The 12,954-nt window shown below is 48.1% G+C and overlaps 1 protein-coding gene across 1 annotated transcript in view; it reads left to right on the top strand.

The window, feature by feature from the left end:
- LOC148144102 (uncharacterized) overlaps positions 1-12,954 on the top strand; it is a 58,686-nt gene that overhangs the window by 6,346 nt on the left and 39,386 nt on the right. The window contains exon 3 of the mRNA XM_087974590.1: positions 11,694-12,391. Coding sequence (XP_087830716.1) covers positions 11,694-12,391 — 698 coding nt within the window. The remainder of the gene's footprint in view (positions 1-11,693; positions 12,392-12,954) is intronic.

The raw sequence follows: 12,954 nt of genomic DNA on the forward strand, positions 1-12,954 counted from the left end.
GCTAATTGGAAAACAGTTATCAGATGAATGTCCTGTTCCTTCACACAGTGTAACATCCTGACTATCGATGGTTCCATTCCTCTTCACAGGTAGGTGTTAACTTCTCCTCTGAAGTGGTGAGGTGCTTCCATTTCTTGTTCTGGAAGCAAGTCCTTGCTGGTGCCTCTCTGTCTGACCTGCTCTTTGTGTGGCTTTGGTATTGTTGGGTTGTGAAACTGCCCTTGGGGCTTTGAGATACCTGCGGTGCTCTGTCATTGTAGTGAGGTTGAAGTGCATTCCTTTGTCCGTGTGTGCTGTCTGGTTTGGCTTGCGAGCCTGCATGGGCATTCTGGGTGTTTTAGGTACAGTTTGGCCAATTTTGCTTTTGTGGGCCTATTGTGGGTTGGCAGAGTGGCAGATCTTTTTCCACAATTTCCCCCCCTTTTCTTTTTGTTTTGCTCAGGGGAGGGACGAGAAGGGGCAATGAAGCCGGAGCCAGGGGGATTGTCGGGTGGGGGTCTCGGTATCAGACAGATAGCTCTCTGTGTCCGAGTCTGGTCCAGGAGAGGCTATTTTAGGGGCAGGGATGTTCTCCCAGTGGATCTGTGCTAGCTGAGTGGTGAGGGGGACAGAGGGTAACAGAATTGTACGTAGGCGTGAACAGCACAGTCGGACAGCCATGGCTAGCACTCTAAGCCTGGCAATGATAGTGATGAGGGCTATCAGTCCCTGCAGTCAGGCTCTGCGCGTGCCCTCTTTCACAGCGAGTAGGTAGTCCAGGGCTATCGTGTTCTGCAGAGTCACAGTACAGATGGCAACAGCCTCCACATTCAGCTGGGCGAATACGTCTGCTGTGGAGTTTGCCACCTCCTGTACTGTGACAGCGAGTTTGTGGGCTTCTACCTGTAACTGTAAGGTTGCAGAGTGGGGTGACATCAGGTAGAGAGCTGCTTCAATGGCAGCGAGGGGTCGTCTGCTGCCTGGCATGGACTTTGGGAAGGGAGGGGACTGGGAGTGATAAATTAATGGTACCGCATACCCAACATTGTAGCTCCCAGTCCAGGACAGCAGTAGGCTTTGTGGCCACAGATAAAATAGGTGCCATTGTCGGTCTGGAGATGGAGTGTCTGGGTCCCTGTCCAGCTGGTGAAGAAGGTGGTATTCTGGGTGATCTTGTTGAGGACCTGTCGGTTTAAAATGCTGCCTTCTGCAGTGGATCGGCGTGCTGCGGGAGTTAGGAGCAGGGAGTCAGTGCACCGGCTCTAGTCAGCCTCCCATCCAGATGGCTGTGTGTGTTTCAAACAGATGGATCCTGCAGGTGGCCCGTGTGTGTTAGTGTCAGCAATGGTCAGGGCTGGGGGCTCATGGGAGAGGTTGTAGGCCGGGTAAAAGCACCCTTTATATTTTTCCACGTGGTAACCTGCAGACCTCCAGCGGGCTGGGCTGTTGTCCCCATATTTGGTCATTGATGGTGGTATTTTGAGTGTGGTAACTTCAGGGGACCTGTCTGGCTCCAGGCACCATTCCGCCATGTCAGAGATATTTAAGGGGATTGAGGCTAAGGAAATACCCCCCGTGAGAGTGGACAGGGACCTAGTGCAGACCCAGCAGCGGGTTTGATTAAATCGCATACCCATGAGCCATTTTGAGGAAGGTGTTGGCCTGCAAATCACAGTGGATTATGAAATGTGCTGCCCCTTGGGCCTGTTTACCAGCAAGCCACAGTGTGATGGTCAGACAGATCAGATGGTGATGGCTGCCGCGAGCAGCTGGATTCATCCTCTGTGTTCGGAGTGGTGCCTTCCTCTGTGTGGTCCCTGTTCAGAGGTTGTGGAGCCCTCTTGCAGCGGGTGGTATGTGTCCATTCGGGCCATCCTTCCGGTTTCACAGCAGTCCGGATTGTCATCAGGATCAGGTACAGACCTTTCCACCGAGGGGGGAGAGAGAATCTTTTTCTAGTGATTTGATCATGACATAGTCCCCAGGTCAGAACAGATGAATGGGCAATGATTGGGGTGTGGGCAATGCAGCCCTGACCTGGTTGTGTGAGCACTAATGCTCCTGCTAAGGGCCTGGACATTTCAACTCCCCCTCCCACTCCACCAAGGATATGCAGGTCATTGGACTCATCCACCGCCAAACCACAACAACCCGACGGTCGGAGGAGGAGCGTCTTATCTTCCGACTGGGAACCCTCCAACCGCAGGGAGGGTTATAGTGGTTGGACTTCACCAGTTTCTTCATCCCCCCTCCCCCCACCTTGTCTCAGCCGGATCCTTCCAGCCCGGCACCGCCTTCCTGACCTGCAGTCTTCTTCTTGACCTCTCCGCCTCCACCCTACTCCGACCTATCACCCTCACCTTGACCTCTTTCCACCTGTCACATTTCCAACTCCCCTCCTCCAAGTCCCTCCTCCCTACCTTTTATCTTCTCCTGCTGAACACTCTCTGCTCATTCCTGAAGAAGGGCCTGTGCCCGAAACGTCGAATCTCCTGTTCCCTGGATGCTGCCTGATCTGCTGTGCTGTTCCAGCAATAAAGTTTCAACCTGGACATACCCTAGTGGGGCCTCTTGTGTCAGAAGCAGGGCTGTGTCTGTGGTGAGTGTCAGGGGTCTGGTGGCAGTGGGCATAGGCTGCCCCATAAGTACTTGAAAAGGGGTGAGCACAGCTGTTCAGTTTGGCTGCGTATGTGTAGCATAGAGGGCAAGTGGCAAGGTGTCTGACCAGGTCAGTCCTGTTTTCTGGGTGGTTTTAGTTAGTGTGGTCTTCAGGATGCCATTCATCCGCTCAACCATGTCTGACAACGGATTGCTTGGGGATGGGGTGTCGCTGTGGTATCCCTTGTGCCTCGCTAATGCCGGTCACGAGCTAAGCCGTGAGTGAGTCCCCCTCTCCGTCGTTATGCTACTGGGAACTCCAAATCTGGGGATGACATCCTTTAGGAGCATTTTACTACCATACATGCATCATCCTTTCTTGTGGGAAATGCTTCCATCCATTCGGAGAACATGTCTCTGATGACCAGGATGTACTTGTAACCCTGTATTTGTGTGTGAAGTCAATCTGTAAGAGGCTGAAAGGCCCCTCAGGAACTGGCAGGTACTTGACAACTGGCTTCCCTGCATTGTTCTGCAGGCAGATGAGGCACTGTGACAGCAGGACTTGGGCAGCGGCAGTGAATCCTGGTCCATACCAGGACTGCGTTACAGTGTGGATCATGCCCCTCTTGCCTGTATGGCCAATGCTGTGGGCTGCTAGGGCCAGTGTGTGTAGGTGGGCACTTGGGCAAATGATGTGGCCATCAGGGTGTATTAGCAGGTTGAGGGAAGGAGATTGTGTGGCCCCAGTGCAGGCCCAACTGTCCTTTTCCTGCTGTGGAGCAGTTTCTTGGGTAGCTTGCACAGCCTCCATGGGGTCAGGGAATATGGAAGCCTGCAGGATGTAGATGGTGGGGTGCAGTGCAACTTCCGGGCTGCTGTGTCAGCTGAGGCATTCCCGAGGGTGACCGGGTCAGTGGCTGAGGTATGGGTACGGGATTTGATAATTGCTGGGGCTGAGGGTAACAGGGCTGCTTCCAGGAGATTAGAAATCAGCGTAGCGTGTTGTAGTGGCCTCCCTGCTGACGTGATGAAGCCTCTCTGTTTCCAGAATGTGCCAAAATCGTGGATGACTCCGAAGGCATATCTGGAGTCAGGATAAGTGTTTGCTGTGTGTCCTTTAGCAATGACACAAGCCCTAGTGAGTGCAAACAGCTCTGCAGCTTGTGCAGATGTGCCATTTGGCAGTGCAGCTGACTCTAGAACTATGAAAGGAGTGCAGAGGGCACATCCTGCCAGTGTGCAGTGGTCTGAGGGCCTGAAGGATGAGCCATATGTGTAGAATATGAGGTCAGAGTTGTCTAGAGGTATTTCAGAGAGGTCAGGGCATGGGGCAACGACCTGCTGGACAAGGTCTAAACAGTTGTGTTCATCCGTAATAGTGGTCAGAGTGAGTGGAAGCAGGGTGGTGGGGTTTAGGGCAGGGGCACATTGTAGGGACATGATGGCTTTGGATAGTAAAGCAACCTCATAGCCAATTCTCTGGGTGGCAGTGAAATGTTGCTGCTGGAAATGGAGTAATCTAGTTACAATGATGCTAATCGCAAAACAGTTATCAGAGGAATGTCCTAATTCTCTACACAAAGCAACATTCTGACAGTATCGATGGATCAGGAGCTTCCATTCGTCTTCGCAGGTAGGTGCTAATGTCTCCTCTGAAGCGGTGAGGTGCTTCCATAGTCCTGTCCTGGGAGCAATGCTCTTGCTGGTGCCTCTCTGTCTGACCTGTTCTTTGTGTGGCTTTGGTATTGCTGTGTTGTGAAACTGCCCTCAGGGCCTTGTGATAGCTGTGGTACTCTGTCATTGTTAGTGGGTACTTGAGCTGTACAGGTATTCCCTTGTCTGCAAGTGCTGTCTAGTTTCACTTGTCAGCCTGCTTGGTCCCTGCTAAGACATTCTGGGTGTTTTGGTACAGTTTGGCCAATTTTGCTTTTGTGGGCCTATTGTGGGTTGCCAGGGTGGCAGATCTTTTCCCACATACAATTACCAGGAATACTTGGAATCCTGAGAAGGATTCAAGTGAATCCTAGAGAGATGTTGCATCCCTTGGACTATTCCCAGAAAGTGAATAAACTATCAAGACTCCAATTAATTGGTAATTTTTATTTGTTTAAAAATGTGAAAACTTAATGAAGAGTTCTTCCAGTTAATCATTGGGTATTCAAATTTCTCTTCAGAATTAAAGATCATAACAAAACTGGGTGTCATTGTGGGATGTTGAATCTGTAGTATGTGCTTGGTAAAATTTGGATGAACAATATTTCAAAGTGAATTTTATCATGTTAAGTACTAAGACTTTCTGGAGAGGAAAGATTTGCCCATGTGTGTTTTGCATTACGTAATCAAGGTCAGTTCAATAAAATATGCAGACAAGTTGATGCTAGAGTTGGGAGCTGTGGCAAAATATCAGAAATAATGCAGGCAGTAGCACGGCAATTAAGGTTAGAAAGTTAGCTAAAAAAATTATAAAAACAGGTGGAAAGTTTTGTCAGCTTTTCTTAAAAAAAAAGTTAACAAAAATGAGTCTGGGGATTCAGTAACGGAGGATAAAGAGATGGCACATGAATTGAAAAGAGTTTGAATCTGACTTCACTAGAGAGGATACAAGTAACACCCTGGAACTAGCTGTAAATCAGGAATTGAAAGGGAGGGAGGAACTGAAGAAAATTACAATCACCAAGAATTAGTACTGAGTAAACTGTTGGAACTACGAGCTGATAAGTCCCGGGTATTTGAAGGAATTCATCCTAGACTCTTAAAGAGAAATTAGCGAGTGAAATAAGACCATAAGACATAGGAGTGGAAGTAAGGCCATTCAGCCCATCGAGTCCACTCTGCCATTCAATCATGGCTGATGGGCATTTCAACTCTACTTACCCGCATTCTCCCCGTAATAGTTAATGTATTGGTTTTAATTTTCCAAACCTCATTAGTTTCAGGGATGGTTTCTTTAGATTGGAAAAATCCTTTCTTCAAAAAGGGAGACCGAGAACAGGAAACTGCAGACCATTTAACTTAACATATGTAATGGGGAAAATGTTCAAAGCTATTATCAAAGATATTATGACAGGGCGCTTGTATAAGTTCAAGGTAATCAGGCAGCGTGAATGTGTTTTTGTCAATGGGAAATAATGTTGTAATAATTTTTTGAAGAACGGCCTCTCCGTACTGCAACTGAGCTGATGAATCTCCAGTGCCCACAGGGAATGGAATCCCTTCCCTCAGTCCCCACATTTCCACAACTTCTCCGCAGTTCTGGTGACTTTTTGGCTCTGTGTTTCCGATGAACAATTGAAAGTGTGATCACACTCAGGAAACGTGTACAGTCACTCCCTCCTGCGAATAGTGTAATGTTTCTTCAGTCTGTGTAACTGGTTAAAGCGCTGCCCATAGTCAGCACACGGGGAGACTCTCTCAACAAGGGTAAAAGACGTACAAAGGTTGAGCAGCGAGACAAAATGCAAAAGCAATAAAATGTCGAACCACGGGGAAAACGTATTGTGGCTCGACCCCTTTTTTTCCTATTGGCATTTGAACACTTAAAATCTGTCAGGAACACCAGCATCCGATAGAGCATACAGCGCGTGTTTGCCGGTGTCAGCAAGCCATGCGCATGCTCGCCGGGTGTCAGCAAAAACACTGGGTATGATCATCGCAGTCCGCACAAAAAGGCGCGCGATCTTCTTTTGATTGACCAATAGGGAGTACAGGAGGACCAGAAGGAGTCTAGTCCTCCTACCAATCAGAGCCACCCCATTGTCTGAATGCGGAAGTTGGACCCTGAGTTTCTGAAGCTGCTGCTCCTGCTCCTGTTTCTCTGAATGAAGATTGAGCTTCACCCAAGACTGCAATCTCCTTCCTCTGTCCAACATCTGTGAGTACGGCACTCTCTTCTCTCACCACCTTTTCCATTTCTTTTTTTTTCATTCAGGGCTTCAGTTGTTGACTTGCAGCAACTGAAAGGAAAGGCAGTGAATCGGGGTGGACAGACTCGAGAAACGTTGCTCCACGTCTGTGTCGCAATTGGCAAAATAGACATGCAGGAGGCTGGAAGAACAAGCCAGGTCGCATCAGGAGGTGGAGAAGTCGATGTTTCAGGTGTAACCCTTCTTCAGGATTGGGGATAGGTGCAGATAAAGAGTGTCCTTGGGGCAGGGTGGTGAATTGGGGATAGGTGAAAGGTCTGACCTGGTTGGTGAATGGGAGGAATAAATCTGGTTCATGAGTGATGAGGGGGAGGAGCTGAGATGGGAGTCGTTTGGGGGGGGGGGGGAGAGGAGAATGGGAAGTGAGGTTATTTGAGACTGGAGAACTCAATGTTGAGTCCTCTCGGCTATAGGCTGCCCAGGCGGAAGATGAGGTGTTGTTCCTCCAATTTGCTGTTTGGTTCATTGTGGTAATGGAGAAGGCCTAAGATAATCTTTTCAGAAAGGAAGGGGGAAGGGGAATTAAAGTGGGTAGTGACTGGGAGGTCCAGTCAACCTCTGTGGACCTGCCTGCGATGCTCAGCAAACCGTTCCCAAGTTTATGCTCAGTCTCCCCAATGTAGAGAAGACCACAATTGGAAAACATGAGAAAAAGAGTACAACAATGTGAAGTTGTGAAAAAGAGCAGAAAGGAAGTGTATTATTTAAATGGTGATATACTGAGATGTGGAGAAAGTGAGATCTGCAGATACTGGTGATTAGAGTCAGTAAGTGTGGCGCTGGAAAAGCACAGCAGGTCAGACAGCATCTGAGGGGCAGGACAGTCGATGTTTCAGGCACAAGGGAATAGGGAATGATATGTGGATGTAGAAAGGGGGCTCAGTGTCTTTCTACACCAGTCACTGCCAGTTGTCAGACAGGTGCAGCAAGCAATCAGCAAGGCAAGTGGTATATTAGCAAGAGGAATTGTGTTCAGAATTGTGGATGCCTTCCTGCAGTTAGTGGTCATTGAATATATTCAAGGCTGAGTTCATCTGAGTTTTGAGCAACAATAAAGTGGATGTTTATGGGAGAAAGCAAGAAAATGTTTTTAAGACAAGTACAGAACAGTTACAGTCATACAGCAAAAAAAACAGACCATTCAGTCCAACTAGACCACGTTGAATATATTCACAAACTAATCTAGTCCCACCTACCTGTGTTTGGCCCATATCCCTCCGAACCTTTCCTATTCATGTAATTAACCAAATGTCTTTTGAAAGTAACATCACTTCCTCTGGACATTCATTCCACACGTGAACTACTGTATTTAAAAAAAAAAAGCTGCCTCAAGTCTTTTCAACCCCCACCTGAGGGAAATGACACCTGCCATTCACCTCATGTATACTTCTCATGATTTTATAAACCTCTATAAGGTCACTTCTCAACCTCCTGTGCTCCAGTGAAGAAAGTCCCAGCCTATCCACCGAGATGTAGGAAGATTCATATCCAGTTATGGTCTGTTCAATGCTGGTTCAGGCTCCAAAGACCAAATGACCAACTCCTGCTCCCAATTCTCACGCTCTGTGTCCAAAGTTAAAAATCAAAAACACAGGATTATGGTCCAACAGGTTTATTTGGAAGCACTAGCTTTCAGATTGCTGCTCCTTCATCGGGTGGTTGTGAAGAATACCATTGTAAGACACTGAATTTATAGCAAAAGTTTACAGTGGGATGTAACTGAAATTATATATTGAAAAAGACCTGGATTGTTGTTAAATCTCTCCTCTTTTAGAATAACCATGTTGGTTTTAGTTCTTTCATATGTAAATAGCAAAACCTTTTTTAAAAGTTACATTCCCAATTGGTATCATGTTGTCCCAGATAACGTATTGAAGGTGTGAGTTTCCCTGTGTGAGGCTGTCTGTACCACAACGGTTAGACTGATTCTAATCTTAAAAAATGGATTAACAGAATCTTACTTGGATTCATACAGTTTGTGTCCAGGACAGCAAGAGACCATCAGATATAGGAACAGCAATTAGGCCATTCAGCCCATTGGGTTTGCTCATACCATTCAATTGTGGCTGTTAAGTTTCTTATCCGCGTTCTCCTGCTTTTTCCCCGTAACCCTCGATCCCCTTGATACTCAAGAACCTATCTATCTCAGTCTTACATATCCTCAGTGACCTGGCCTCCACAGCCTTCTGTGGCAGTTAATTCCATAGATTCATTACTCTCTGGCTGAAGACGTTTCTCCTTACCTCCAATGTAAAGGGTCTTCCCTTTACTCTAAGACTGTGCCTCGAGCCCGAGTCTCTCCTCCCAATGGAAAGATCTTCCCAACGTCCACTCTGTCCAGGCCGTTCAGTATTCTGAATGTTTCAATTAGATCTCCCCTGAGTGTGGGCCTGTTAAACAGCATGAACCAGACCCTTCAGGATGAGATACAGCAGGGATTAGGTTCTACAAAGTGAGAAGGGAGGGACAGTGTGTGGGATGGAGATTTTCAGCTTCTCGAGAATGAGAGGAAGCAGAATTCACTATAAATTAGAATTGATCGGATGGACCAATGGGCCAAGGAGTGGCAGATGGAGTTTAATTTAGAGAAATGAGGTTTTGCATTTTGGTCAAGCAATCCAGGCAGGACTGGCACAGTGAAGGGGAGTGTTGCTGAACAAAGAGACCTTGGAGTGCAGGGTCATAGCTCCTTGAAAGTGGAGTCGCAGGTAGACAGGATAGTGAAGAATGTGTTTGGTATGCTTTCCTTTATTGGTCAGCATATTGAGTATAGGCATTGGGAGATCATGTTGTGGCTGTACATTGGTAAGGTGACTTTTGGAATAGTGCGTCCAGTTCTGGTCTCCCTGCTTTCGGAAAGAACTTGTGAAACTTTGAGAGGGGTCGGAAAAGATTTGCGAGGATGTTGCTAGACTTGGAGGGTTTGGACCACAGGGAAAGGCTGAGTAGATCCAGGATATTTTCGCTGGAGCATCGGAGGCTGAGGGGCAGCCTTATAGGGGTTTATAACGAGCATGGATAGGGTGAATATCCAAGGTCTTTTCCCCAAGGTAGGAGAGTCCAAAACTAGAGGGCATATGTTTGAGGTGAGAGGGGAATGATTTAAAAGGGCCCTGAGGGGCAACTTTTTCACGCAGACGGTTGTGGATGTATGGAACGAGCTGCCAGAGGAAGTGGTGAGGCTGGTACAATTATCTTTTAAATGCATCTGGCTGGGTACATGAATAGGAATGGTATAGAACCATAAGAGCCACATGCTGGCAAATGGGACCAGATTAATTTTGGATATCTGTTTGGCACAGACGAGTTTGACCAAAGGGTCTGTTTCCGTGCTGTATGACTAATTGGCTTCGGTGAAAGCAGGAGTCTGGTTGTGAAGACTGGACTTTCAGAGCAACTTTCAAAGATTTTTTGCCCTTACTGGGAGCAGAAGAAATTACAATGAAATATTTGATTTGTGAGAGAGCAACTGAGTGAGTGTGGACATTTGGGATTTTGGTGGAAAGTGGGAATTCATTGCCCTGTGGGGATCAAACCCTCCCTATCCAGTCATTTCAGCTGGTGGATGAGACTCGGCAGTTCATGCAGGCAGTCAATCCAGATAATATTTTATAAATTCCGGCTTTGAAAATAAAACCAGTCTGACTCACGACTGAGATACAGGCAAACTCTGACCTCATACCTTTAATGCATTGTCTGAGCTGAGCTGCCACCTTTTGTTGTAAAGCCTTATGTTATCTTGAGAGGGTGCCTTACAGGAAGTTCTGGGATTTACATATTAATGATACCTGCAATCCATTCTAAAAGATGAAAGACTTAACAATCCAGATTTGACCGATATATCATTTCAGTGGCAGGCCACAAATGTCTTTCCATAAATTCTGTGCCTTATGGTCTTATTCTCCACAACCACCTGATGAAGGAGCAGTGCTCTGAACGGGTCCTTCCAAATAAACCTGTTGGACTATAACCCGGGTTTGTGTGATTTTTAACCTTTACCCAGGTTAGGGTGGATTGACCATGCTAAATTATGCATAGTGCCCAGGGATGTGCAGGTGAGGGTGGATTGCACATGTTAAAGTACTCATCATGCCCAAGGAGGTGCAGGTTTGTGTGGGTTAGCCATGCTAACTTACACATAGTGTCCAGGGATGTGCAACGTAGGGTGGATTGGCCAAGGGGTATGGGCCAAGTGCTGGCAAATGGGACTAAATTGATTTACAATATCTGGTCAGCATCGTCGAATTGGACCAAAAGGTCTGTTACTGTGCGGTATATCTTAATGACTCTGGCTTTCTGCTAACGTTTGCCACGTCTCTTCTGTTCAGTTTCTCTCTGGTGTCTGTGTTAATACCTTGACGTGTCTGGTTATTCCTCAAGCTGCATTCCCGATTCATCCTGAATTGACACATTTTGTTTTGCTTCCCAACATCAGACCTGCTCACTCTCGGCAGTATCCCAATGTTGTGAAAGATGTTAACTTTCAGGTGGAGTTATCCAATATGTAAATCTTGACGTTTTTGCTGTTCTGATCCTGAATCAGCACCTTCAGGAGAATTACTTAGAGCGGAGTGAGAACAGAGAGGGGGAGAGGGAGAGAAGGATGTTGCTTTCAATTTTGTGGAATAACAAAAAAGAATGCTCCACAGAAAGTAGAATAGCTTGTTCTGAATTTCTACCCTGCACTGACAGTGATGACTTTTGTAATCTCTTTTTCCAGAGTATTTGAAGATCTGAAGACAAAAGTTTCAAAATGAACAGATGAAGGCCTTATGCCTGAAATGTTGACTCTTCTGCTCCTCGGATGCTGCATGACCTGCTGTGCTTTTCCAGCGCCGCACTTTTCAACACTGACTCTCCCCCATCTGCGGTCCTCGCTTTCACGTCAATATCTGACAGTCACTCAATCGACTGGGACAGCCACGATTTTTGATTACAATTCTGTGAGAAGGAGCAAAGCTTTTTAGTTCCTATTTCAGTACATTTTCATTATCAGTGGGACTGGATGAGAGACCCTACTGTTGCTGCGTACTAGAGTGGAGCCTGAAACAGTTATACGCCCTGGAAAGAGGAACTCACAGCAGTGAGGGGCAGGACATGCGTTTGCTTGTGGCTGAAGCTTTGGACATGGAGAAACCGTGGAAGTGTGGTAACTGTGGGAAAGGCTTCCGTACTCCGTCTGACCTGGAGATTCATCGGCGCATCCACACCGGGGAGAGGCCGTTTTCCTGTCCCAAGTGCGGGAAGGGCTTTACCCAGGTCTCTACCCTGCTTCGGCACCAGCGGATCCACACGGGGGAGAGGCCTTTCAGCTGTCCCGAGTGTGGGAAGGCCTTCAGCGATTCATCCTCCCTACTGACCCACCGGCGAGTCCATACGGGGGAGAGGCCCTTCAGCTGTCCCGAGTGTGGGAAGGCCTTCAGCGATTCCTCCACCCTGCTGACCCACCGGCGAGTCCATACGGGGGAGAGGCCCTTCAGCTGTCCCGAGTGTGGGAAGGCCTTCAGCGATTCCTCCACCTTGCTGAGGCACCAGCGGGTCCACACGGGGGAGACCCCCTTCAGCTGTCCCGAGTGCGGGAAGGCCTTCAGCTGTTCCTCCAATTTGTTGACCCACCAGCAGGTCCACACAGGGGAGAGGCCCTTCAGCTGTCCTGATTGCGGGAAGGCCTTCAGCTATTCCTACTCCCTGCTGAGGCACCAGCGGGTCCACACGGGGGAGAAGCCCTTCAAATGTTCCGAGTGTGGGAAGGCCTTCAGCTATTCCTCCTCCCTGCTGACCCACCGGCGAGTCCATACGGGGGAGAGGCCCTTCAGCTGCCCTGAGTGTGGGAAGGCTTTCACCCGCTCATCCCACCTCCGGAGCCACCAGCGACTTCACGTGCCATCGCAGGGGGACTGACAAAGCGACTGCCGAGTGCCGTTATCGACTGGACTATTAACCCAGTTCTGGGATCTGTTGGGTTTGAATACCACTGCGGCAGATGGCGGAATTGGAATACGGTCAGAATCTAACGATGAAACCATTTTCTGTGGGTGGGGGGGAAGGGGAGAGAAAACCCCAATCTGATTCACGCCCTTTTTAGGGAAGGGCACTGCCGTTGTGGGAAAGGATTAACTCAGTCGTCCCAGCTGCATCCTTTATCTGGTTTGGCCTACACGTGACTCCAGACCCACAGCAGTCTGTTTCACTCCACACTGCCCCCGTTCCCGGCCCCACGGGTTAAGGCTGTACCAAGGATCCAATTACAAAGGGACAACTCTGTGCTGACCGATAGTAAAGAAAGTGAGGTGGGGTGGGGGGGCGGGGGAGTGTGTGCGCTTTGACCTTGAGCTATTTAAAAAGCAGCTACTTTCTCTACATCTTTTTGCTGGGGGAGGGATCTGAAGCTGTAACAAAGTTGGGTCACAATAAAGATTACCTGAACTTACTGCCGGGCTCAGACTCTCAT

The sequence above is a fragment of the Chiloscyllium plagiosum genome, unplaced genomic scaffold (assembly GCF_037043375.1).
Source record: "Chiloscyllium plagiosum isolate Xiang-an unplaced genomic scaffold, Cpla_swu_hap1 HiC_scaffold_27, whole genome shotgun sequence".
NCBI classification, from domain to species: domain Eukaryota; kingdom Metazoa; phylum Chordata; class Chondrichthyes; order Orectolobiformes; family Hemiscylliidae; genus Chiloscyllium; species Chiloscyllium plagiosum.